General features: G+C 48.4%; 2 protein-coding genes across 4 annotated transcripts in view; one reads left to right on the top strand and one right to left on the bottom strand.

Moving 5' to 3' along the window:
* Window positions 1-404: 404 nt before the first annotated feature.
* Window positions 405-14,825, bottom strand: LOC307075438 (nuclear receptor-binding protein-like). Of its 2 annotated transcripts, none has more exons than XM_079736016.1 (18): window positions 14,694-14,825; window positions 13,757-14,169; window positions 12,573-12,695; window positions 11,217-11,318; window positions 10,708-10,797; window positions 10,445-10,485; window positions 8,302-8,396; window positions 7,365-7,457; window positions 6,714-6,772; window positions 6,524-6,619; window positions 6,092-6,224; window positions 5,649-5,739; window positions 5,467-5,517; window positions 4,578-4,713; window positions 4,348-4,401; window positions 4,129-4,192; window positions 2,711-2,766; window positions 405-2,495 (listed from the first exon to the last, which is right to left on the bottom strand). In XM_079736016.1, the coding sequence occupies exons 2-18, from the start codon at window positions 13,988-13,990 to the stop codon at window positions 2,400-2,402; spliced, it is 1,614 nt and encodes a 537-aa protein (XP_079592142.1). In that variant the 5' UTR covers window positions 13,991-14,169; window positions 14,694-14,825; the 3' UTR covers window positions 405-2,399. The 2 variants fall into 2 exon arrangements, with proteins under 2 accessions (XP_079592142.1, XP_079592143.1); XM_079736017.1 differs by lacking the exon at window positions 14,694-14,825 and adding an exon at window positions 14,431-14,498.
* A 763-nt stretch (window positions 14,826-15,588) lies between these two features.
* Window positions 15,589-27,144, top strand: part of kctd3 (potassium channel tetramerization domain containing 3) — a 14,621-nt gene continuing 3,065 nt past the window's right edge. Inside the window, exons 1-20 of one of the 2 annotated variants that reach the window (XM_079736086.1) lie at window positions 15,589-15,768; window positions 16,247-16,300; window positions 16,847-16,892; window positions 17,150-17,223; window positions 17,534-17,592; window positions 17,982-18,062; window positions 18,323-18,487; window positions 19,167-19,257; window positions 19,978-20,168; window positions 20,823-20,938; window positions 21,081-21,168; window positions 21,440-21,556; window positions 22,038-22,055; window positions 22,221-22,391; window positions 23,121-23,276; window positions 23,484-23,580; window positions 24,105-24,298; window positions 24,428-24,566; window positions 24,762-24,884; window positions 25,430-27,144. The exon at window positions 25,430-27,144 is cut by the window's right edge and continues 3,065 nt beyond it. In XM_079736086.1, the coding sequence (XP_079592212.1) occupies window positions 15,695-15,768; window positions 16,247-16,300; window positions 16,847-16,892; window positions 17,150-17,223; window positions 17,534-17,592; window positions 17,982-18,062; window positions 18,323-18,487; window positions 19,167-19,257; window positions 19,978-20,168; window positions 20,823-20,938; window positions 21,081-21,168; window positions 21,440-21,556; window positions 22,038-22,055; window positions 22,221-22,391; window positions 23,121-23,276; window positions 23,484-23,580; window positions 24,105-24,298; window positions 24,428-24,566; window positions 24,762-24,884; window positions 25,430-25,940 (2,565 nt within the window). In that variant the 5' untranslated portion in view covers window positions 15,589-15,694 and the 3' untranslated portion in view covers window positions 25,941-27,144. The remainder of the gene's footprint in view (window positions 15,769-16,246; window positions 16,301-16,846; window positions 16,893-17,149; window positions 17,224-17,533; window positions 17,593-17,981; window positions 18,063-18,322; window positions 18,488-19,166; window positions 19,258-19,977; window positions 20,169-20,822; window positions 20,939-21,080; window positions 21,169-21,439; window positions 21,557-22,037; window positions 22,056-22,220; window positions 22,392-23,120; window positions 23,277-23,483; window positions 23,581-24,104; window positions 24,299-24,427; window positions 24,567-24,761; window positions 24,885-25,429) is intronic. The other variant, XM_079736087.1, reaches the window with a different exon arrangement.

Here is a 27,144-nt window from a genome sequence, read left to right as displayed (position 1 = left end):
CAGGACTTTCACGGCCAGACCAACCAGATTATACACATTTCATACTGTTGTGTTTATAACCGAGGGCTGATTTGCACTGTGATTCCTGGAGAACAAACTTGTTTTATTTGAAAGTTTACTCATAGTTATCCTCTATTTATCTTTCTCCCAGTCTCTGCAAACATGCACGTGTTACCACAGCCAGCCATGGGCCAAACCATTACACATCATTGGCATTCATCATGGCTAATTCACTCTCTCACACACACACACAATTTATTAACACAACCTCTGGAGTTCGCTTACAAATAGTTAATTTATTTGCCAATTTCGCCCAATAAGTGACTTGGTTCAATTTTGAGGATGGACTTTTTCAGGTTATTTCGTACTGTACTCATAATAAAAACATAACAAAAAAGTCATAGCAGCTTGAAATAAGTTTATTTAGAGAAGTGTTAAACAAACATAAGTCGAACATGAATATTTCTATTTAACATGTTTATCATCTTACTTTGGGAATGGCTGAATCTACAGGACGTTGCAAGCAGAGCATGCAATAGTCAGTGAAACGTGGTAAGCCCAAAGAGAATCTCCCTGTTCATCACGAAAGGCACACATTACTTCTTAGAGAAAAAGGGTTAGCCAAATCATATGCGCCCAATACCGCCCCCTATGGACCCAACAACAGATCACATGCTTTCAGATCACCCGGCCCTGTATCAAAGCACTAGGACTTCCTGGGCTTTCTTAGTGTAGCCAGCCCATTTCCCCTTGAATACTTGCTAAGTTTAGCAAGCCCAAAATTCAACAAACTAAACAATACCTTGTCTGAGACCTCCTATAACAACGGTCCAGACATTATGTAAAAAATATCATTTTTATGTATGGGCTCCAGCCATGTGTGAAAGCTACGGCGTTGATGAGATCTCAACCAATAGGCAACTCTAGTTTGATTCACATGGTCCATCGTCAACCCGACCAAGAGGCCGAAACCCCTGCCTCACGTTGGCTCAGACTGGAGGAGAAGGCAGCCATTATGTAACGTCACAGTATATAACGAGTAAAAAAAAAAAAAAAGTCACGTCACAAACAACGTCGGATTTTAAATAACATTCAGCTGTACGAGGCAAGCCGCTCCGGTAACATGCGGGTCACCATGGTAACGACACAATAGGACCCCGGGAGGGAAAAGTAGGACTCCGAAGTGGCGACCACAACAAACGGCAGCACACTGAACGGGCGCTAGGAGCAAGGCACACATGTAAAACCTGTGGACAGTAACACTGACACATGGCCTCCTGTCTCACCCTCACCAGGTGTCTCACCCTCACCACGTCTCACCCCCACCCCATGTGCGTCTTTAAACGCGTCTGGGTAAAGACCTACAGGAGGACGTTTCCACAGAGAACATTTCCCCTTAAATACTTTTAGGGCAATATTGCAAAAAACAAGACCATGTAACGAACAGAATCACAACTATAAACCTCTGTCCAGGTCGAATACAATCACGTTAAGGCAACAGTAAAGGCCGTGTAGTTTGGAGATGTGAAAGCAGAACTAAGTACAGAGAGAGAGAGAGCGCGGGGTAATCGGTAATCGGTAAACGGGCCTTCCCCTTGATAAGGCAGTGCAAAACAGACCAGAGTGGATGGGTTGGTGTAGCAAGTGTAGGGTTGGTGGGGCTCGAGGGAAGGGAGGTGTTGGTCCATATAGAGACCTGAATCAAGACGTGATTCAGGTCTCTATGTAGACCAACACCAGAAGCACATGCAGCATCCAACCCAGAAACTAAAGCTCAGATATGCAAGTCAGAATCTGCGATAGATGGTGAGGTTTAGGCATTCTTCTGCGTTTCTAAATGGTTGTGTCTAGCCGTGATCTGAGTATATGGCCGTGTTGTTAAAGTGGCGGCGGGAAGCTGAACATGCATTACATATTAACCTGTAAACTGGTAGCCCCAAACGCTCTCCCAGTGGGCTCTCTGCCCCTCAGCGAGGGTCTGCTCTCTGGGTCTGTAGCTAGACTGCGTTCTCTTGAACACAACGTTCATACCACCCTTGTGGCCTCTTTGGTTCAGCTTCTCTGGGGGGGGAGCTGTGCAGATCAGTTGTGGTAAGTTAAGCGACTCAAATTACAATAGTTTCAAACCCCCAGCGTCTGACAATCATAAATCCTCTTGAGACTCCCCCCCCCCGCTGCAAATGGCTTCATAGAGCTTTACCTCTGCCTGTTAAAAAAGGAGTACTGCCCTTTACCTATAGAAAGTTTACATTGTTTTACAGTGTCGCCACCTCGTGGCCTCGCGGGCCAGCCAGTAGGAATGCTTCATTGCCCTGACTGATTGGAGTCGTTAAGGAAAAGCAATGTCACAGAGGATGAGAGCGTCGCCATGGCGACAGAGCCAGGGGGAGGCGGGGCTCCTAGGAGGACACGGTGACCGGGTTGAGGGAGCCGTTCCGGCTGAAGAACTTGGTGAAGGCTTCGGTGAGGACGGAGACGAGACGGCTCTGGTCCACCTAGGGGGGAGACAAGGACCACGCGGTTACCATGGATACGGCGATGAGAACGCACATGCGAAGGACCCATGAACACATGGAGAAGATGATGGCGTACATGCATGCGTGCGTGTGTACTTAATCACCAGTTTCAAACTCTCAGGGTACAGAAATCACCCGCACCGACACGCGTTCCGATACATGAGCTCTGAAAAGGCATCTTTAAAAGCTCTCACCTCACTGATGAATCCCAGATGAACCAACTCTCCAGCCAGCTCTTGAACATTTTCATCTACAAAACACACAAACACACTTTAATGAATATATCCCATGCACTCACTACTAAAACGCTATAAATTGTCCTGTATCCATAATTGAAATTACAATTATTATACAATCATGAGAAAGTGTTTCAAGAATTTGAAGCCAGTGATCTGAATCCAGTAGATCACTGGATTACATAACTAGTATGTAATGTATGCATTTTGCTCTGAAACATGCCGCAGCAGAGTGGGAGACTGAATGTCTCAGCATGCGGTAAGCTGGCATACAGGCGCAGCAATGCTGTGGACTTTGAGCTGTGATCAGTGGGTTTGATAAAGAGCGCTGGGGGAAGGCACAGAGAGGCCAGGGTGTGCCTGGCCAGGGCGTGAGCGGATTGTGTGTCATTCTGTGACACATGCGAGTCAAATCTGTGTGCTCAAGACGGGAGAGATATGGGATGAGGAGCCAATGGAGGACAGATAGAGGGAGAGCAGGCCATAGGCTGTGCTATATATGCACCGGGGGAATGGCTCATCTCCACACACTGTGTGGAGATGAGCCATTCCAGCTGTTGGTTGGGATAGCCACCGGCTTCACATTCTCCACAAAGTCAAAATACTGAACATTCCACTCACACCCCAGGGAGTGAGAGTGAGGTGTCCGGAGGAGTGGCTTGGTGTGTGAGTGCGTGCGCGCGTGCATGTTCATATGCGAGTGTGTGTGTCTTTGTGAGTGTTTCCGTGTGTGTGTGTGTGTGTGTGTGTGTGTGTGTGTGTGTGTGTGTGTGTGAGTGTCCGGGGGTGTGTGTGTGTTTGCACAGTGGCCATTCATCTCCAATGAATGTAAAGTGTGTGACTTTCTCTTCCTCAATCAGGTCGGTTCCAGTAACATGAAGACCTTGCTTCTCAAACAATGTCGACCAACAATGACATGTGACAAAATGTTAGGGACACCCCGTGTGTTCACAGCATTCTCCCAACCCTTAAAAACCATGCACGACACTCAAGACACATTCTCACTCTCCCTTCTCCTCTTAAAGGGTCAGCTCATTGGTTCAGATAGAATTCAAACACTATGTGAAGAAATGTGTCTGGGCTGAGAGTTTTAGGAATGAGGGGTATCCCCTTGTCGTCGTGTAACTGTTATGAGTGTTTTAATAAGTGAAGTTGAATATGAAAGGCGCCACAAAACCGTAGCGTTATACTATAGCTGCCCAGGAAGACTAACCCTCACTCTGACGCAGACGTTAAATACATGGATTTTTGTGTGCAATGCATGCAAACAGTGTAAGATTTACCCAAACATGCATACCATATACTTAACTTATAAACAATCAAACCAATAGTATCAAAATAAAATGAAACCAATTAACGTGTGTGCGTTCTCTTACTAGGTAGCAAGTCACAGCTTAGGTGTCGATTCAGTTTGTCTTCCAGTTTCAACAGTAATGTCAACTGTCAAGGGAGGAAAAGACACACGTCAATACAAATATACATAAAAACAAAAATACATAAATATATATATATATATCAATATAAATGTAGGCTGTTGCATAACTCAAGACCAGATGGCCAATATGTGCAGGATGCGATGCGAGTGTGAGACTTGCATGAGGTTTTGCTCCCTCTTCGATTGGCTCGATGTTACACTGCATATGAACAACCTACAGGCACAGACAAACAGCTGTGTCACGCAGAAACAAGTGCAACAGCTTCCATTTGAACCATTTTCATAGGCTTAATCATACCATCTAAAACCAAACGTGTGCATTTGGTAACATGTCACCACCAAATGATAGGAAGCGTGGGATGAAGAGGCAAAGTTATAAACCCCCCCAACCTTGCGTGTCTCAAGCTCGGTGGGCTCGGGGGTGGGGGATTTCACCGAGGGCGTAGCGATGGGGGACTTGACCACTTCCTGCTGGGGCTGCTGGGAGCCGGGCAGACCGAAGGCGGTCAGGGGGTAGATCCCATTCCTCACAGACAGGAAGTGGAAGAGAGTCATGTTTAAATAAATGGGAAATATACTGCATTCATACAGCGCTTTCCTACCCAGTGGCCACTCAAAGCGCTTTCACAACATTGCCTCACATTCACCCGTTCATGCACACATTCACACACCGACGGCGGAGTCAGCCACGCGGGGCGACAGCCAGCTGGTCGGGAGCAGTCAGGGTGAGGCGTCTTGCTCAAGGAACACATGCCATTTACAGAACGGGATTAGCTGATGGGGGAGAAGGGATAGGGCGGGCCCCAATATACATACACACAATATCCATACACACAGATGAATTGAATGAGGAGGCTGAACTCCATGGAAGAAACAATGTCAAAATATGAATAATCACTTACAAAGAAAAGAATGGTTAAACTAACACAGCCCACCACAGCCCCAAAACAATTGCCTTAGTAACGTATTTAAAGTAAATACAATTCAATCCCAATAACATACAGGCATGTGTTACACAGATAACATACATGACCAACATACAAGACAATACGCCACCAGTGCCCCCATGTGTTGGAATAATGTATTGCAATAACATGCACCTAAAGGTTGTGATGTTATTAGAAAGCACAATAAAGAGAAAGACAACCACATGCTGGAAATAGACTGGGACTTTATACCTTCTTCTGTGTGGGAATAAAAAAAAAGCTTTTTCCTGATCTAAATCTGGAATGGTTGATTCATGATTCATGATTGATTTCACTATTCTTCTACTTCTTACCTCACATCCTCCAGGAACTTATCCAGCTCCAAGGCTGGGAACTGGGAGAGTCTAAGCAGAAAAAAAGAACAAAACGCTAATCAGCGACATTCAACAAAAACCTATTACGAGGCAGACTTTGGTCCCAACAGTGATCTTCAGTATCTGACCACCACCCCTACAGTATCTGATCCATCTCTTACTTGAGCTGGACGCCGGCTCTACTCTCTGCGAGGATCAGGTTAGGATCCATGTTCTTGGTGACCTCTTCCAAGGCGTTTTCAGCGATCATATCTGCAGCAGCAAGACACCGCAGAGTGGTTGAGACAGACACACACACACACACACACACACACACACACACACACACACACACACACACACACACACACACACACACACACACACACACACACACACACACAGACCAGCGCCTCTCGGTTGGTCCTGTGTAGCTCAATAGTTCAGAGCAAGGCATTAACCCCATCAGGGTAACGGGTTCCATTACCACTGGGGTCAGCCATGAGAAGGGTTCATGCAAATGTCAACATGGTCTGGTACGACGCTGCAACGCCATTATTCTCCCCCTCTCCTGGATCCTGGCTGGGTTATTCTGGGAGAGAACCAGTGGGCCCAGTGGACTTACGCTGGTGGCTGACGATGCAGTGGGCCGCCAGCAGCTTGAGCAGTGGGACCTCGAACAGCGCCTGGTTGAACAGCAGCTCCCGAGCCGTGGGTCGCCGGCTGGGGTCCGCCTCCAGACACTTCTGGATGAACTCCTGCAGGGTGAGGGGGGGGGGGGGCTTAGCAATGTAATGTAATGTACACGCTCATTGTATGTTGTACGTCCTGGCACTTAATGTACGCACTTATCGCGTATCATACATCCTAGTACTTAATGCACTTACTTAATGTACGTTGTACGCCCTTGCACAAATAGTTCTTAGCATTGTGAAGCATCTTATCCAAGCTGTCTTCGTTGTATACGGGGAATGGGTTAACCTAGTGATGGTTAGTGCTTGGCACTTGGTCCTATGGACACCCTTACTGCCCCGACGGAGATATACTGGTGTCTCACTCTCTGCAGGGGGTCCTCCAGGGACTGGATGGCGTTAACGATGGCCTCCGGGGAGACGTACGACTCCCCGTTCCCCTGGATCTCCAAAACCGCCATCTACAGACACACACCAGACGCACACGGACGTCAAGGAACGGGGTGAGGGCCTCTTCCCCCCCATGGCTCAGAAGGTCCACCGCCTCCGCCTCACCTCTAAGGCACACATGCCGAAGGAGTAGATGTCCACGGCGGTGGTGACGTCGCTGACCGCTGCGTGGGGAGGGGGGGGCACAGGAGATCAGAGCCACACGACGTCACGCATTTAAGAACGCATTTAGGAAACGCTGAACTTCATGTGCCGAGGAGGGTGGTGTGAGATGTTTCAAAGTATGAGAGAGGGAACATTAGACAGATTGCTGATTTACATTTAGGGCGTTTAGAAGAAGCTTTTTTTCCCAAAGTGACGGTTCACGCACACATTCACACACCGACGGCGGAGTCGACCACGCAGGGCGACAGCCAGCTCGTCAGGAGAAGTCAGGGTGAGGCGTCTCGCTCAGGGACACCTCGACACTCAGCTAGGAGGAGCCGGGGATCCAACTAGCAACCTTCTGGTTATAGGTGTGTGTGAGTGTGAGTGAGTGAGTGAGTGAGTGAGTGAGTGAGTGAGTGAGTGAGTGAGTGAGTGAGTGAGTGAGAGAGAGTGTGTGTGTGAGATCATACAACGTAACAAGTCACAGCTTAGATCAATCAATTTGTCTGTTTCAGGAGAAAAAAACACCCAGGCACACACCCACACCCACACACACACCCACACACACACCTCTTATTTTGGTGGTAGGGCAGTATTTCTAATCTGTACCTCCATATTCTGGGGCGAAGAAGTGCAGGTTCTTCTGCTCCTCGCGACATGTCTTCACGTGGTTGTTGAGGTTGTTGATGGTGTCTGGAGCCACTTGAAGGTTAAAGAGGGGGACACATTCAGGAGGAGAAACAATATAATACAACAAAGGATCTGTGCATCAGTACTAAACTATAAGTAAATATTGCATTTATTCTTGTACAACACAGGTCATGCACTTTAAATCTTGCCCTCCTAGCCAGGCGAGGCTCAGCTTATAACTGGCCTGTAACTGGTTTCTAACCAGCGTACCCATCGCCGTAGGGGGGATACTGGTGGCCTGTCCCTTCGATACCAGGTCAGTGTCCTTTTAGCAGACATCAAACACACGCACAGACCGAGGGAAAATACCTTGAGCTACAGTGGCTCTTATTTGGAGCCTGTTTCAGGATGAGCTCATTACAGGATAGAACTGGTTCCCTTTAATGTTTTAAAAGCATTCATTGAGGACTTAACAGTCGGCCTCTAACCTGTGAAGGCTTTTATAAAACGGACTGGTGAAGCTCTTTGAATCTGAATCTGTTGTTCTCTCACTAAGTATGTCTTGTACTGTAACTTGTTTGGGTGAGGCTTATTGTCTTATCGTCTGTCCAAACTGTGCATGGCGTGCTGTTATGCTTTATCTTGGCCAGGACACTTTTACTGAAAAGGGCTTTTAATCTCAAAAGACTCTCCTGGTAAAATACAGTAAAGTAAACAGAATACACAAGTCAAATCACAATCCACCAAGCCATAGTAACATTGCGAGGATTACATTCCACCTGCATACTTCGATCCAACATGACAGCTAGTTACTACCAATTATAAACACTGACCCCCCCCCCCCCCCCAGGTTGAGAGATGGGGGGGGGTCGTGTCCAGTGTGATTCCGCTGTGGGGTTTGACACCAGCTCCCTACCTGAGCCGATCTTGATGAGGCCGTTGTGCTGGATGAAGATGGTGTCACATGTCAGGTTCCCGTGGATGATGGGCGGGTCGCAGGAATGGAGGTAACTGGAAGGAAGAGCAGGCACACTATCACTACACTATATCATCACACTATCACTACACTATATCATCACACTATCACCCTCCATCACTACACTATATCATCACACTATCACCCTCTATCACTACACTATATCATCACACTATCACCCTCTATCACTACACTATATCATCACACTATCACTACACTATCACTACACTATATCATCACACTATCACCTCTATCACTACACTATATCATCACACTAACACTACACTATATCATCACACTATCACCCTCTATCACTACACTATATCATCACACTATCACTACACTATCACAACACACTATCACCCTCTATCACTACACTATATCATCACACTATCACCCTCTATCACTACACTATATCATCACACTAACACTACACTATATCATCACACTATCACCCTCTATCACTACACTATATCATCACACTATCACTACACTATCACAACACACTATCACCCTCTATCACTCTCTATCACTACATTATCACCACACTATATCATCACACTATCACTACACTATATCATCACACTATCACTACACTATATCATCACACTATCACTACACTATATCATCACACTATCACCCTCTATCACTACACTATATCATCACACTATCACTACACTATCACAACACACTATCACCCTCTATCACTACACTATCACTACACTATATCATCACACTATCACTACACTATATCATCACACTATCACCTCTATCACTACACTATATCATCACACTATCACAACACACTATCACCCTCTATCACTACACTATATCATCACACTATCACCCTCTATCACTACACTATCACCACACTATATCATCACACTATCACTACACTATATCATCACACTATCACTACACTATCACAACACACTATCACCCTCTATCACTACACTATATCATCACACTATCACCCTCTATCACTACACTATCACCACACTATATCATCACACTATCACTACACTATATCATCACACTATCACTACACTATATCACCACACTATCACCCTCCATCACTACACTATATCATCACACTATCACATCACACTATAACTACACACTATCACCCTCTATCACTACACTATATCACACTATCACCCTCTATCACTACACTATGTCATCACACTATCACCTGCGCACCACTGAGACAGTACACGGCTAGAGCTTTAACCGTGTGTAATCCAAACTCCAATATCACATTCAATCTGTTATGTTATATTCGTTAGCCTCATGACATAAATTGCATAAAAGTCATAATTTGGCAAAATTGTGATATCTGCCTCCTTGTGATAACTACTCCCCTAACACTGCTGATTCACTGTCCCTCATTGGCTCTATCTATCTATCTATCTATCTATCTATCTATCTATCTATCTATCTAGGCTACAACTGGTGAAATGTACTCTTACACTATCAATAAAAACATCTTTTGTGTTTCCTGAAAACCTGAAAATATGACATTTATGCAATATGACATTTAGGCAATTATGCTATATGAGGCCAAAGATAATATATATATATTATATATTATACAACAGTAAGTTCCAACCAAGTAATTTGGACAAGAGGCATCCCATGAGTGCTGATAGAGTATAACAGCACCGGGACTTTTAACTATACATGCATCACTCCGCTTTAAAGGTGTTCTAAAATGGTGTCTGTATGTAGCTTAGATCGCGACAAACTTTGCACCGCAAAGACAAACATATTTCCAGACATATTTGAGTTGAATTACGAACTGTCGCCAGAAGAGGACGAAGGAACGCAACGTAACGCGTAGATCTATACAATGTGGCCAGCTAGTGTGTTTATGTGTTGCTTAGCAACAGTTCCATCCAAACAGATCATAATCTGATGTTAGTTATTACTGTCAACTGATAAATGGTGCTTTTAGAACTGTTGTACAAAAGGAATATCACACGAGAGGCCGACACAGCCGTGCTGATATTCAGTACAACAGCCCTCCCTCTCGTGCTTAAACAGAACAATAAATACTAGGCCAGATTAAGTTCCTCATACTGACCTGAGCGCTGAGAGGATCTGAGTGCACCATCTCTTCCAGGCCTATCCAATCAGAAGCACACACGAGCCATCATGACATCACCGTCTATTTACGAACAACAGACGACCCCAATGGGAGTGTTCTGTCCATCTAAGACGACACTGTCCTACCTTAGAGCCTCGTGACACATAATCCATAGTCTAATGTCATTGCATGATTCACGGCATTGACACTTGAGATGCTTTGGACATCACAACCGTGCATGTTCTGCTGCCACATGTTACCTTTTCATTCATAGTCTTGTGATTTTTCTTGGTTTTCTTGAGGAACTGCTTCAGGCTTCCAGAGGACATGTACTCTGTAATGAAGATCACCTGGAGGAAAGCACAATAAACCATGAGGAACCAGGAACAACATGAAGCCAGCACAATAAACCATGAGGAACCAGGAACAACATGAAGCCAGCCCAATAAACCATGAGGAACCAGGAACAACATGAAGCCAGCACAATAAACCATGAGGAACCAGGAACAACATGAAGCCAGCACAATAAACCATGAGGAACCAGGAACAACATGAAGCCAGCCCAATAAACCATGACGAACCAGGAACAACATGAAGCCAGCCCAATAAACCATGAGGAACCAGGAACAACATGAAGCCAGCACAATAAACCATGAGGAACCAGGAACAACATGAAGCCAGCAGGAGGCCCGGCTGTCCACCTGAATCCTCCACCACCGCGTTTGGACTAGCGTGTGTGTCCTAGTGTGTGTGTGTGTGTGTGTCTCACCCGTGCGCGGTTCTCCTTGAGGTCGGCCCAGTATTTATGGAACTTGACGATGTTGAGGTGTTCCAGCTGGATCAGGTTATCAAACACCGCGTTCACCTTCTCCTATAGGAAACACACACACACACACACACACACACACACACACACACACACACACACGTAATGGTGACTCAGAGAGAAAAGTGTAAATATACATCCTATGCTGAGATTTCCCACACGGCTGCACAGTACTAACACCGTGTCCATCCCAGCAACAACCACACCAACAACTGATGACTTCCAAGGCCGTGACCTTGTTGATGACTGCTCTGAAACAACAACAACCTCAGAAACCAGAGTCGTGTTTGCTTCATGGACAGATACACAAGTCCATCGTATCCTCTTTTCGCTGTGGATAGAGAGAAATCTAAAAGGAGATAACTTAACACTTCTCAATTGGTCTCCATTTGTGTGGAAGAAAACAGCAGGCAGGTTTTTCCTTCAGTGGAACGCACTGGCCTGTTTGGTTGTGAATCCAAAGACATTGGACCATACACTACGCTTGCGCGTTATAGAGATACAGACCTATTCCTGTCTATTGAGACACAGGTTCAGTTCACACAACCTTTAATAAATACACATTAGGCAGTGGAAACAGCTGCCCTTTCTCATGTTTATGTGTTTAGTCTATGACTGATTAGTAGGAATCTTATTATAGCATTCCTTAAAATCTGCCTAATATGCAAAGAGTACTGCCAAAACCGCCTGAATAATCCCAATATAATCCCTATTAATTTCACTGTAGCCCCATTGTCTGGAGGTATTTATATTTATCTGTCTTCTTGCACAACAAAAACTGTAAAATGGTAAACAGACTGGATTCATATAGAGCTTTTCTAACCAGTGGCCACTCGAAGCGCTTTACAATTTTGCCTCACATTCACCCATTCATACACACATTCACACACCGACGGTGGTGTCAACCATGCAGGGCGACAGCCAGCTCATCAGCAGTAGTCAGGGTGAGGTGCCTTTCTCAGGGACACTTTGAAACTCAGCTAGGAGGAACCGGTGATCGAAATAGCAACCTTCTGGTTGTCCCACTCTACCTCCTGAGCCACTGAAACAATAGCATGCTTCTTCACCAACGTCCTCTTAAACCTTCTGTTTTCTAAGTGAATCAGGTCTCCATAGCAGTAAGAAATATCTTCAGGCTTAATGTTTACATCTTTGAGTACGCCTACGGTTTTAACATTGTAGCTAACATAGACAACGTCCATCCTAAGCAACAAGGTAAAACATGTCCAATATGATTTCAGTTCTTCAACAGGATGTCTCCAGAGACGACCTGGTCTCGGTGTGAGTGTCTGTGTGTACCTCCTGCAGTTTGAAGTTCTTCCTCTCGGAGAACATGACTTCGTTCCACACCACTTCCACCCCCTCCTCTGTGTCCATGGCCAAGTAGGCAGCGTCTATTCCTGGAACATTGCGCTGATTCACCTAAGTCATACAGAGGCACCACGCCGACGTCAATGGAACAGTGCATTTTAAATATATACATACAATATGGTACATTTCACCTCAACATACATTTTCTTCTTTTTTATTGTATGTTGTTGTTGTTGTTGCCTGGTTGTTTAACTACCCTGATAAATTAATCTCTAACAAAATATGCCAAAATGTTGCGAGTGAAAAGAGTGAAAGTTATTTCACTACTCTGCAGCTTTTTAGTCCTACTCAACTCTTCTAGTTCTTGAATCCTTTCCTCCCCTCATTTATAAAGGTCAGCATTTCCCCACAGATTCCCTGAGGATCTCCTCTCATGTTTTGACCTCCATGTTTCCTCCCTTCCTCTTTTGTTTACTAGTCCAGTCGTTCTCATCTTGCTTTGATTAAAATCAAACCAGCACATGAACCGACTAGACTGAAAAAAAGTAACACATAATTAGATAAAAAGTGATTAATTTCTTCAATAATGAAGAAAAACAGATCAAGACTGATTAATAATATTACAAAAGACAGCCTTCTCTGATCTGCATGAGATGAGGCAGATGTTAACTTTCGGGGATGGGCAACATGTTATGGTGGTTAGTGTTCCAAATCAACCAAGGACCAGCGAGTATCAAGCCCTCGTTAAGCCTTGGGAACTAAGAGACACGTTTGAGGACTAACTGTGTATTTAATTACATTTCTGCCTGCGTTAGAATTCTGACAACTTCAATTCTATTTAAAACACCTCAACTGGTTTCAATTCCAGTTAATACATGCCAACTGGCTCCTCTTAAAAGTAACGTGTGCAGAATGATAAGTGATTAGATCTTAAAATAATTAAACCTTCATTCACCGATACAACAGGTTTTGCAGTGTTTGCTTCTCGTCTATTGCACAAGTCTATAACTCTGTTAGACTCTGTTAGTCTTTCTCTGTTAGTCTTTCTTCACGCTTGCCAAAGGGCGGCGAGAAAGACACAAAGGTGTTTTGCAAAAATGTGTTGCAACTAAAAATCTCTCACCTCCCCCCCCCCCAGATAAGCCCCCCAACATTCCCCATGGGCCCCTCACCTCCTCCCTGCGCTTCTGCCAGCGGCCGCAGGGGCTCTCCTCCAGGATCTCCGACTCGTCCTCGCTCTCGTCCTCGTCCTCCGTGGCCGTGGTGGCGGAGGGGTCCCTGGCGGACACCGGGGGGGACATGGGGGTCGCGCCGGGCCCCTGGTGGGGTTGCAGGGCGCCGGGGGCCTTGGGGTCCACCTTGTGGCCCCTCGCGGGCGCGGCGGTCTTCGGCTCGCCCTCGGACATGGTCAGACAGCCTGTTGGTGGAGGGGTCTTCTCCAGGGCCGCTGAAGGCACTAGGGGGGTCTCGTCCTCTCACTCCTAACAAGGGGGCCTCCTCCTCCTCACTCCTCACGGGGCTTACACGGGGGCGGGGGGTCACACCCACGCCTCGGTCCTCGCTTCAGGAGCCCGGAGCTGAAGGACTACAGAATCAGAATTACTTTTATGACATCTTATTGTACAAGTACACAAGAATAAAAATCGTAGGCCTCAACAGCCACAATACCAGATAAAGTAAATAAAGATAACTCAAAATATAGGTCAAAATAGAAGGGAAGGACAATGATCCTCTGACTAATTGTCCTATAATAAAAGCAGAATAAACAGTGGAAATCCGCGACGCAACCTACTACGCAGTCTATTCAAACGACCAAGAAATCAGAAACAAATTGTACAGATTTTACCCTCAGCTTTGCTCCTTTTAACAGATAAGTGAGTTAAGTCCCTTGGTCCGGACTGCTTGTAGTCCATAGGTGAGGGAGGACTTTAAAACATGCTGGTCCTGAAGCTCCAACAGGCAGTCGCGCAGCCAGGGTTGCCAGATTGGGTAGTAAATCTGGCCCAATCTGGCAACACTGCACCCAGGCTAACTCTCCCTGCTAAGCTAACACCAACACTATAAAACAATTCACAAACACGCAGATGTAAAACCATGAATGGCGCTCACCCGTTCAGATCCGTCTGGTGACTTAGTGAGGGGAGGGTGGACCAGGGGAGACCAGCAGGACTTACTGTCTATCCCCAGGGAGGGTGAGACAGGTCCTGGGAGACCGGAAGCTTTCTGTCTCTCTGAGGGAGGAGTGGGCGGGGCAGGGCTGGAGTGGGTGGGGCGTGGCGCAGCTCGAGGACCACGTACTGCGCGGCGCTGCGCATGTTGGACCAAACCACTGAGAGAGGAGTGGGCGTGGCAGGGCGCACCTCGAGGACCACATACTGCGCAGCACTACGCATGTTGGACCAAACCACCAAGACAACTGTTGGATTTCAACAATATAATTAGATATAATTAATTATATGTTATAAAATATATTATTATATTTTCATATTATTATGTTACATAATAAGCTGAATAATAATATGTGTATTTGTATATTTAATACGGAAAATAATAAACGGTGACTTAAGTGTCGGCCGCAGGAAATAAACGCAATATCGAACATAAAAAATCTTACAGAACGAAAAGGGTATAGCGCTTTATTTTGGACGCGTAAAAAAAACAACTCGTTTGTGTGCGTGTTTTTAATCAGGATCCGGTCCGGTCGCGGTGCTTAACGGCTCCGATGCGCGGTGTCACTCCGCGTAAGACGAGGAGGTGAACACACCGAGCGCACCCAGCGGGGAGGCGCACGGTGAGTGACGCGCGGCGGGGAGAGGCAGCTGTTTCGCGTTGCCCCGATAATGCGCAAGATGGGTTAAAATGCGTGTTGTGGGATAATTTATTATTCGCGTTGGCTGTGCGCACCTCGATAGATGGTTGTCGGTTCAACGCCCGCCGTGCCGCAGCGGGACATCTGATGGGAATGGGGGAGAGATGTAGTGAGGCGGGGGACGTAACCGGGGTCGGGGGAGAGAGAGAGAGCCGCACCGTTGGGTAGTCGCATCTTTTATACAGCGCAATACACCAATAATAACCTGAACACGGACACACAGTCCACCGGGGCGAGCGACATGGCCTCGAACGGGACCCCCGCGGCGGCGCCCGGGATGGGTGAGATCATCCAGCTGAACGTCGGCGGGACTCGGTAGGTCGGAGTGCGTGACAGCTGCTGGAACCCTCTCACCTACCCATCACTGCATGTGATGATGTATTGATGAGCATAGGCGTGTTGACTGACTGGTATGCAGGTGACATGCTCGACTTAAATAGTCAATGGACTGCATTTATATCGCGCTTTTATTTTATTAGCTCTTTACAATATTGCCAATCATTCACCCATTCATGCACACACCGACGGCGGTGTTGACCAGGCAAAGCGACAGCCAGCTCGTCAGGAGCAGTCAGGGTGAGGTGCCTTGCTCAGGGACACCTCGACACTCCGCTAGGAGGAGCCGGGGATTGAACTAGAAACCTTCCGGTTACCAGCCGTCATGGATGTGACTTATACCAGTCATGTTGTGTTATTGTTCCATCCCATACTGCATGAAGGGGAGGGGGCAGCATCCTCGTTAACAGCATGACCCATCATCACATCACTGAGGGTTGTGTCATTGTGGTTGCAGGTTCAGCACCTCGAGGCAGACGTTGATCTGGGTTCCGGACTCCTTCTTCTCCAGGTTTGTTCCCTGATGTCATCGGTAGATAAACCAATAAACCCAACTTGAATGTCACACTATCCCCATATTGAGAGCATCAATAGCTTGATAACAACCCCTTTAACTGCGGCAGTGTTAATGCCAGTGTTATTACCTGTTTTATGCATTGTCAATTGACTTTAAAACCAACAATAATGTCATGGTTACCGTTGACAATAATAACAGCGTCTTGTGTTTGTTAAACACTTGAAGCAAATGAACAAGAGTTGGAGGGTAATGCGTGGTGACAGGGCGCTAATGTCACTATCATTACTGCGTTAAACCAATCACTGAGCCCAGCCCCCTATCTGACAACTGGTCTGTCCAGCTGTCTTAAAGTCTTTTGTGTTTATTGTCAGTATCTGCACTCATAGTATATATCCTGGTGTCACTATAGATCTAAGCATTAAATAGTTACACAAACACTACAGTACACACATTTGACATTTTCAAATGTGCTGAACATCAATTTACTGAACTTTTGGTTGAACTAACTAGTGTGTGTGCGTGTGCGTGTGTGTGTTTCAGTTTGCTGAGTGGCAGGATATCAACGCTCAGGGATGAAACTGGAGCTGTAAGTATATCTGTCTCCTCCTGTCTGTTTGTCTGTCTAAACCAGGCCTAGGCCACATCCACAAACCAACTAAACACATATAAAGGAAAACATTGTTGTTCACTCATTAGCTATTGGCTTTATGTAGATCGACCCCAACAACCAAAGTGTTACATCAGAGCCTTTTGCAGACAGACTGTGTGACAGTATCAAGTTCCTCATGAGATGAAGTGAAAGAGGAATTGTGTGTCACCCTGTGAATGCCTCTTGTGATCCAGATCTTCATCGATCGCGACCCCACCGCTTTTGCACCCATCTTGAATTTTCTCAGAACCAAAGAGTTGGACTTGCGGTGAGAACCCTTCACTACGTAGACTATTGGGTGGATGATGGGAAACAACTGAACATGTTGATAACATTGACCACTTAAATAAAGAGTTACCAAAAAAAAAAACACATACAGGACATTCTGATGCCAATACTTATTTTTAGCTATTGGTTTCAAAGTACTTGAGTTATATATAAATACCATCCAAATTAATTACAGTCACATCTTCATAAAGGCTCTCCCTTAAAAAGATCAGCAGACATTTGCTGACGAAGATTGTTACTGGTTTTATGTTTCCTCAACTCCCATGATGCATTGTGTTGTCTGTTGGCAGAGGGATGAACATCAGCGTTCTGCGTCATGAAGCAGAGTTCTATGGAATAACTCCTCTAGGTAAGAGAGCCACAGCCGTTCACATCGGGAGAGTCTCGTGTTTCAATAAATAGGCCTTGTCCTTTTCCACCACAGAAAATATACCAAACTGTGACATGGTTACATAAGACGTGTGTTGTTATAATCCGTACTATTGTAATGTATTAAATGTGAATGTGTAATATTTAACTGTACATGCATGACCGGGGTGTGTTGTATTTTGTGTGTTCTTGTACATTGCGTTGTAATTTTCTTGTACATATATGACCAGGATGTGCGTTATATTTTGTGTGTTTGTGTGTAGTTGTACATGTATGACCAGGGTGTGCGTTGTATTTTGTGAGTTTGTGTCTATTGTACATGCATGACGTTGTGCGTTTTATTGTGTGTGTTTGTGTGTCCTCTCACAGTGCGTCGTCTGCTGCTGTGTGAGGAGCTCGACCGCTCGTCTTGTGGCAGTGTTCTCTTCCACGGCTACCTCCCGCCTCCAGGTACTGGACCAATCACATCGGCCAAACGAGAGAACGGACCAATCAGAGTCCTGGGCCGACACCTGTTTCAATAACCTGCATGAATAAATTATAAACAGCATGAATGATTGATCAACGGAACACTTCCTCAGTGTTTCCAGGCACCGAGCTCAGTACCAGGAGGAAGAAGAGTATGGAAAAGTAGATTGTAATCAATATTCATCCGGTTTTAATCGGCAAGCTATTCAAAACAGCCAAGTCACATGTTCCTTCCTTCCCAGTCGTCCCGGCCCGTAAGTGGAGCTCCGCCTCCTCAGCGCCTGGCCCCAGTCCCGAAGACCGACCCGCCCCCAGCGGGGCAGAGGGGGGCTTCGTCCGAGCCGGCCCCTCTACGCACCCCTCGCTCCCCGCCCCCCCGCGTCCCGAAGACGACAGCCAGCGCCTGGGTCAGTGCACGGGGGCCCCTGGGTGTCTGGAGGCCTCAGGGAGGGTGGGGGGGGGGGGAAGCAGGGTGTCACAGGGCTCTAGGCTCTGGTTCTGGTTCTCCAGGGTGGGACCTGGAGTCGTGCGGTTCTCCAGGGTGGGACCTGGAGTCGTGTGGTTCTCCAGGGTGGGACCTGGAGTCGTGCGGTTCTCCAGGGTGGGACCTGGAGTCGTGCGGTTCTCCAGGGTGGGACCTGGAGTCGTGCGGTTCTCCAGGGTGGGACCTGGAGTCGTGCGGTTCTCAAGGTTGGGACCTGGAGTCGGCGAGCGTGTCTCTGACTTACAGAGATCACGTAACAACATCTGGGTGTTCAGCCGTGGTCCGCCAGCAGCACGAATGAGGTCATTGAAGGCACGGGGTCCTTTTTGCCCGTGCTTTGCGAGCGTGCTCGCGCGGGTTTGCGGCGCTGTAAGACTGAGGCTAACGTGCTCCGACAGAGTTTGGAGCGCTTTGGGTTTAACGTGCGCCGTGAGTCGATCGACGGTGACACATCAGCTCTTAGAGAGCGATTTCATCTGCCTGATAGGAAGATGGTTTAGGAATCCATGGCATGGGAGCTTTTAGTTTACTTTGCATGCTTTTCTTTGCATAATAACTGTATTGTAAGCTGACTGTCTCTCTGTGTGTCTGTCCACGCTCAGGGCCCGTGATCGACCCCAGGAAGGTGCTGATCATAACCGGACACCACAACTGGATCGTCGCCGCATACGCACACTACGTCATCTGCTACAGGTCCTCAGCCTCTGATTGGCTGTTAAACAGCTTTGACTCACACTTAGTAATAAAGTGCTCGTTAGTGAACTAGTTATATTTCTAGCATGGCCATCGTCTTACCTTCTTAACGTAATGTTTTCTGCTTTCTGGGGGCCTGTGGGGGGGCATTGCGTGGGTTAACGGTGTGTTGGTGTCTCTAACCGTGTGTGTGTGTCTCTAACCGTGTGTGTGTCTCTAACTGTGTGTGTGTCTCTAACTGTGTGTGTGTCTCTAACTATGTGTGTGTCTCTAACTATGTGTGTGTCTCTAACTGTGTGTGTGTCTCTAACCGTGTGTTGGTGTCTCTAACTGTGTTGGTGTCTCTGTGTGTGTGTCTCTAACTGTGTGTTGGTATCTCTAACCGTGTGTGTGTGTCTCTAACTGTGTGTGCGTCTCTAACTGTGTGTTGGTGTCTCTAACTGTGTGTGTGTCTCTAACCGTGTGTGTGTGTCTCTAACTGTGTGTGTCTCTAACCGTGTGTGTGTGTCTCTAACTGTGTGTGTGTGTCTCTAACCGTGTGTGTGTGTCTCTAACCGTGTGTGCGTCTCTAACCGTGTGTGTGTGTCTCTAACTGTGTCTTGGTGTCTCTAACCGTGTGCGTGTGTCTCCAACCGTGTGTGTGTGTCTCTAACCGTGTGTGTGTGTCTCTAACCGTGTGTGTGTGTCTCTAACCGTGTGTGTGCGTCTCATCTCCACCAGGATTAAGGAGTCCTCCGGGTGGCAGCAGGTCTTCTCCTCTCCCTACCTCGACTCCACCATCGAACGCATCGCGCTCAACGCCAAGGTGGTGGGTGGTCCCCATGGCGACAAGGACAAGATGGTGGCGGCCGCCTCGGAGAGCAGCATCATCCTCTGGAGCATCCAAGATGGAGGGAGCGGCAATGAGATCGGTATGGGCTTAAATAAGGGCGGGTGTAGCTGTCTTATTGTATCATATAGTAAGCTTGGTCTGAAGTGAGGGTTCAATTCACTTCCATATTCTGGGAAGGCAGCAATGCTGGCACTTTTAAATATTGATTGTAAATTGTAGAGTCAATATTTGATGGTACTTTGAGAACGCATAGGATGTGCGGCTCAAACAACAACAGAATTGAACTTCCTGGGATCTTTTCAGTCATAAAGTGTGTCTCAATGTGGTCAGCCTGTCTGGTTGTATAACTCGTGATATCACTATTAACCGTCGTGAACTGAAACTTGGTGCAGACGGAGGAGATATTTCTGAGGGATGTAGATTTTACACAATGTGTAAATAATACATCTTCTTCTATGGTGTATGAGAACAGAGTAGAACAAGAGCTCACGTAAATGACGATTGTATTATATGACAAATTCTTAAAACAATCATTGAAAAGTGTTGTCAGTCCGCCTTTACTGCTACTGCAAAGTTTACACCGAGTGTCAAACTAAGTTAAGCTAATAGATAAGTTCTACATCGACGGAAGAACTAAGTTAAGCTTAGAGATAAGTTCTACACCACGTGTAGAAGGTACAAATGCCTAGATTGAGAATGGAGAATTGCTTACGAATCTTGTTTTTGTGTGCAGGGGTCTTCAGTCTGGGTGTCCCAGTAGACAGTCTGTTCTTTATTGGCAACCAGTTGGTGGCTACCAGCCATACTGGGAAGGTGGGCGTCTGGAACGCAGTGACGCAACACTGGCAGGTAAAAAACGTGATACTGCTATTATTAATTTCCTTTTAAATGCTATAAAGTTTTTTTATAAACGCCTGTGTGTGTGTGTGTGTGTGTGTGTGTGTGTGTGTGTGTGTGTGTGTCTCTCTCTCCCTGTCTCTCATTGGTGCAGGTTCAGGATGTGGTACCTATCACCAGTTGTGATACTGCAGGGTCCTTCCTACTTTTGGGCTGCAACAATGGATCCATCTACTACATAGGTACACACTCACCAATCCCACTCACACCACTCCAGATGGCAGTGGTGACTGCTGGTGTGTTCAGTGTTCTGTCACTGGTTGTGTTCCTCAGACATGCTGGTGTGTTCAGTGTTCTGTCACTGGTTGTGTTCCTCAGACATGCTGGTGTGTTCAGTTTTCTGTCACTGGTTGTGTTCCTCAGACATGCTGGTGTGTTCAGTGTTCTGTCACTGGTTGTGTTCCTCAGACATGCTGGTGTGTTCAGTGTTCTGTCACTGGTTGTGTTCCTCAGACATGCAGAAGTTCCCCCTGAGGATGAAGGACAACGACCTGCTGGTGACGGAGCTCTACCACGACCCGTCTAACGACGCCATCACCGCGCTGTCCGTGTACCTCACGCCCAAAACCAGTCAGTACACGCAGGCGACCGCCGCTAGAATACGCACTGTAGTACCCATCTTAATTTGCATGCCTGCAGATCACTATCAGATATGAGACTCGAGACTCACAGCCGCTGTCGGGTTACAGCGATATACACTCACCTGTAAGAACACATTTTAATTAGAGAAACATACCGGTGTTATCTGAACTTGTGGTGTCAACAGTCTATGGGATTAGTAGTTTTCATCTCGATTCATTCAGCACTGTTCAAAATATATGATAATTCAGTATGATACTATATAATACTTTGATATGATTCAGATATACTATTGTTCATTGTTTCTTTAGATTGGTATCACCGTGCACATCTGATTGTCTTGTGAACTTTTACAGTAATAGTTTTAGCTTTTTAGCCGTTTTAGCGAATGTCATAGCCGGCCTCGCTGGGATGTAATAATCATTTGCCATCCGTGATTGTTTTTCCATACACTTTCAACTTGGGATGGCAGTGACCAGAATTCAATATGGTAAGATGAAGACGACTACTAAACCATACACTGTTTAAACTACTCAAACACTTCAGGACAGGGAAAATCATTGATGCCGTCATTTGAATATCAGTTCATTCATTAATTTCTCCGCTCATTCGTTCACCCCCTCATCCAAACGTTCCTCTCCAAACCCCCGGCCAGGTGTGAGCGGGAACTGGATCGAGATCTCCTACGGAACCAGCAGCGGGGCGGTGCGCGTCATCGTACAGCACCCCGAGACGGTGGGGTCCGGCCCCCAGCTCTTCCAGACCTTCACCGTCCACCGCAGCCCCGTCACCAAGATCATGCTGTCGGAGAAGCACCTGGTGTCAGGTAGGACCCCTGGGGGGAGGGGACCCTACCTGGTGTCAGGTAGGACCCCTGGGGGGGGGGGGGGCTTACCTGGTGTCAGGTAGGACCCCTGGGGGGGGGGGGGCTTACCTGGTGTCAGGTAGGACCCCTGGGGGGGGGGAGGGGACTGGGGGGAGGGGACCCTACCTGGTGTCAGGTAGGACCCCTGGGGGGGGGGGGGGGGGGCTTACCTGGTGTCAGGTAGGACCCCTGGGGGAAGGGGACCCTACCTGGTGTCAGGTAGGACCCCTGGGGGGAGGGGACCCTACCTGGTGTCAGGTAGGGTCCCCTGGGGGGGGGGGGGGGCTTACCTGGTGTCAGGGAGGACACCAATATATAGGACTACATCGTATGTTGCTATAGATACGACGCTTTGTGGTCAACAACACCTCATGGCATCATGTGACCTGAGACAGTTAGGATTGTTCTTTTCTCTTGATTACCATAGCTCAGATGTGTTGTAAAATCCTTAGAGAGAGAGAGAGAGAGAGAGAGAGAGAGAGAGAGAGAGAGAGAGAGAGAGAGAGAGAGAGAGAGAGAGACAGAGAGAGAGAGAGAGAAAGAGAGAGAGACAGAGAGAGAGAGAGAGAGAGAGAGAGAGACAGAGAGAGAGACAGAGGGACGGGAATAATAAAGAAAGGGGGAGGGAGAGAGAAAGAGACCTACAGACGTCTCCCTCTAACCTGATTAACGTCCTCCCTGTCCCCTCAGTGTGCGCGGACAACAACCACGTGCGGACGTGGTCGGTGACGCGGTTCAGAGGGATGATCTCCACCCAGCCGGGCTCCACCCCGCTGGCCTCCTTCAAGATCCTCTCCCTGGAGGAGACGGAGAGCCACAACAGCTACTGCTCCGGGAACCACATCGGTAGGGGGGTGTGTGTGTGTGTGTGTGTGCGTGTGTGGGGTGCTCTGGATGAGTCCATGAATGTCACAGGAGGCCAATTTGCGGAGATCCAAAGCAGAAAGCCCCCTATAGGGCTACAGGCCACTACGGAGGAGGAAGGGAGTCCAGACGAAGAGTGAGTGGAGGGATGGACAGGACCTCCTAGTGACCGTGTCGTTCTGCTCGCAGGTCCTTTCGGAGAGCGAGACGACCAGCAGGTGTTCATCCAGAAGGTCATCCCCATCACCAACAAGCTCTTCGTCAGACTGTCCTCCACTGGGAAGAGGTACGCTCTCTCTCTCTCTCTCTCTCTCGCTCCAGCCTGTACGTGGTCTCTCCACCATTTTAAATGGATTTTGTTCGAAAAACCCTTTAAGATTTCCTCTCCCATCGGCTCTACTCGTGCACCTTTCACACCTGTGTGTGCGTGTCTCTGTGTCTGTGTGGGTGTGCGTGGGTGTGCGTGTGCGTGTACGCGTATGTGTGTGTGTTTGTGTACATGCGTGCGTGTATGTTTGTGCTTGTGTCCGTGCCTGCGTGTGCATATGTGTGTGTGTGTGTGTGTGTGTGTGTGTGTGTGCCTGTGTCCATGCGTGCGTGTGCATATGTGTGTGTGTGTGTGTGTGTGTGTGTGTGTGTGTGTGTGTGTGTGTGTGCCTGTGTCCGTGCGTGCGTGTGCATGTGTGTGTGTGTGTGTGTGTGTGTGTGTGTGTGTGTGTGTGTGTGTGTGTGTGTGTGTGTGTGTGTGTGTGTGTGTGTGCCTGTGTCCGTGCGTGCGTGTGCGCGTGTGTGTGTGTGTGTGTGTGTCAGGATCTGCGAGGTGCAGTCTGTGGACGGGACCACCATCTCCTCCTTCATGGTGCGGGAGTGCGAGGGCTCCAGCAGGATGGGGTCGCGACCCCGCCGCTACCTGTTCACGGGCCACGGCAACGGCAGCATCCAGATGTGGGACCTGACGACCGCCATGGACACAGCCAACAAGGGGGAGGAGAAGAAGAAGGACGGTCAGTGAGAGGGACGGGGAGCGATGGAACCGGCCCGTGAAGGGAATTCAATCTTTTTCTGCCGAGCCCTTTTTGCTATGCGTGTGATTTTCTTAACGAGTGTTTTTCTTGTGATTGGTGTTTTCAAAGAGGTGGGCGGGCCTTCGGAGGAAGAGCTGCTGCAGCTATTGGACCAGTGCGACCTGAGCTCCTCCCGCTGTGCCACGCCCAGCATTAGCCCCGCCCCCTCGGTGCTGCATCACACACGCCTTCGGGACTCCTGCTCGAGGTGAAACATCTGATATTAAACCGCTTGTAGACACGGAAAATCACTCAATGCACTAATTATCATGGAGTTATAACCCAGATACTGATGTTGATTGCAGTGACACTTAACTTAATAAATCCATACGGTGTCTTTGGATCATATTCTGCCTGGCTGACTGTTCCAACCTCCCCCCCGCCCTGTCCTCCTGGCCTCCAGCCTCCAGCTGCAGCCCCAAACGGCCCCCCCAGAGCCCCAGGTCAGCTACGGAGCCGTGCGGCCCTACAGAGAGAGCCCCCTGCTGGCCAGAGCCCGCCGCACAGAGTCCTTCAACAGCTACCGGTAAAGACACCCACCACCGCCTCCGTCTGAGTCTGAACTCTGTTGTGTACGGGGAACGGGTTAACCTAGTGATTGTTAAGGGCTGATTATGGTTCCACGTTCACGCAACGCAATGGCGACGCAGACGCTTTGACGCGGCCGTGAACCTTAATGGTTCTGCGTCAGGTTTTAGTGAGCGGACCAGTCACAGCCCTTGCTGCTGCGTCTCCTCGACGGAAGGTTACAATTTTTGGGAGGCGCACGTCCGGCCCCTTGCGGTGGACGCAAGGAGGGTCCCGCAAGGACGTAAGGGGTCCGTAACCCCCCCTTGCGTTGCGTGAACGTGGGACCATAATCAGCCCTTTAGTGCTTGGCACTTGGTTCTATGAACATCCTTACTGCACCGACAGAGATTTATCGTCGTTTTCTATTTCTTCTGACTAATGTACTTATTGTGAGTGGCTTTGGATAAAAGCGTCTGCTAATGTCCTAAAGGTCAAAGGTCAATGGAGCGGCTCGGCCTCTCATGCTCCCCCCCTGGGGTCAACCTCTCCCTCTCTCTGCAGAGACTTCCAGAACTTCTCCCTGAGCAGAGGCCTCCTGGAGAGCCCAGCGGGGGGGCCCGCGGCGGAGGAGGCCCCGGACGGCGAGCGGAAGGCCTCGGCGCTGGAGGTCTGGGGCGGCCGCTCCACCGGCTGCTCGCTCAACGCCGCTCTGCCGGGAACGGCGGCGGACGGCGTTCCGGAATCCCCACGGCAACCGCCCGACAGCCCCGTCCCCGGGAGCGACGTCCGGCGAAAGGTCCCACCCCCCCCGCCCGAGGACGGCGAGGGTCCGGCGGAGGGAGGGGGGAGGAAGAAGGGGATGCTGGAGGGGGGGTTGTTCCTGAGCAGGAAGCGGGCGCCCGCCATCCCCCGACTCTCCTCCGTCTCCTCCTCCGGCGCCGGCTCCGACGGCGGGGGGGGCAGCGACTCCTCCTCCACTGCCTCCCCCTCCCCCACCCGGCTGGCCTCCGCCACCTCGCCCCGCCACAAGAAGCTGTCCTGCGAGGCGTCCAATCAGGACAGTAGCCTCTAGCCGCCGCCCCGCCCCTCGCTTCACTGAGGTGACTCCGACTCAAGGTCGGCCGAGACCTCCTCAGGAGCCGCTCAGGTTCCTGAGGAGGAACCTGATCCTCAGGAACCTCAGGAACCGCTCAGATACAGGAACATCTCTTAACCAAACGACACGTGGCCTCATACGTCATTGCTTTCTGACCCACCACTTTAACCGAGTTAACCGAGAGAACTCTGTGGTCCCACGGAGCTGCGTCTGAACCTGAGCTGGAGTACAGCTCCTTCAGGGGGGACTGAGGAGAGAGAGGGACGTCTGGACCTCAGTCCAAGGCCACAGACCTTCTCATATCGATCGGCCGAGCGCTTCTTCTCCTCAGTCTGGGCCTTCTGCTGAGTGAGTAGAAGGAGGAAAGCATCCTTTACATAATATAGTTGGCAGCTTGGAATTAAGAGAAGAACAAAGCTTCTGGCACAAAGAAGCTCTGGTCACAATGCAGACCGGCTGTTTGGAGAGGATTTGAGACGTTGTGTTTCAAGACACATCTTTGGGGCATCTATCGATAACTTGTGCTATTGGGGATCAGTGTTGCTGATCTCCCCACATATCCCTCACACAGCATCCTTCTTTGAGTCACCGTGTCTAACTGGAACGTGAACATGAAGGCTGGAGCCTGACAGACGAGGAGCTGATTGGGCCTCGACTCTGCTTGGTCGAGATTTATCCTCTTAGTTTCCTGAAGACATGGGGCCTCAATGCTGTTTTTATCACAAGCTCTCTCCTCTCTAGAAGTTCTCTCCTTTGAATTGTCCTCTCCAAGGCGTTGAGCTTTGACACACAGTATATATCATCTGACAGACGGCAGGTCTAGCCCTTCCCAAAGATGACCACGAGATTTCCAACACTCCCCGTTTGTGATGTCACTAAAGATGGCCCTGAAGCGGCTCGTTAGCATTAGCTTGTTAGCATTTAGTTAGCAGGTTGGTAGATAGACTAGTACTTTGAGGGTCCCTTGCAGCCACCACTGGTATCATTGACCGCTAACTAATGCAGTCGTGAATATGTCGAACCAACAGCAGGACCTGGTGTTTAAGAGCCAGTGTTGGGGGCACATGTTTCACTCTCCTGCTGTCATGTTTGCTGAGAAATCCCACAGTGATTGACAGCTCAATTGCTCAATTGCTCAATTGCTCAATTGCAGACTAGAGTCGAGAGTCACGGCAACCGA

This window comes from Pollachius pollachius, assembly GCF_949987615.1.
Source record: "Pollachius pollachius genome assembly, chromosome: 5".
In the NCBI taxonomy this organism is placed as follows: domain Eukaryota; kingdom Metazoa; phylum Chordata; class Actinopteri; order Gadiformes; family Gadidae; genus Pollachius; species Pollachius pollachius.
This window is presented reverse-complemented; position numbering and strand designations above follow the sequence as displayed.

Bases quoted from the DNA above. Each gene is read 5' to 3' on its own strand.
- LOC307075438 (XM_079736016.1), bottom strand. From the start codon at position 13,990: ATGTCCGAGGGCGAGCCGAAGACCGCCGCGCCCGCGAGGGGCCACAAG. The intron at 12,696-13,756 runs GTGAGGGGCCCA...TGTATGACTTAG, and splicing joins GGCAGAAGCGCAGGGAGGAG to GTGAATCAGCGCAATGTTCC. The intron at 2,496-2,710 runs GTGAGAGCTTTT...TCTCCCCCCTAG, and splicing joins ATCTGGGATTCATCAGTGAG to GTGGACCAGAGCCGTCTCGT.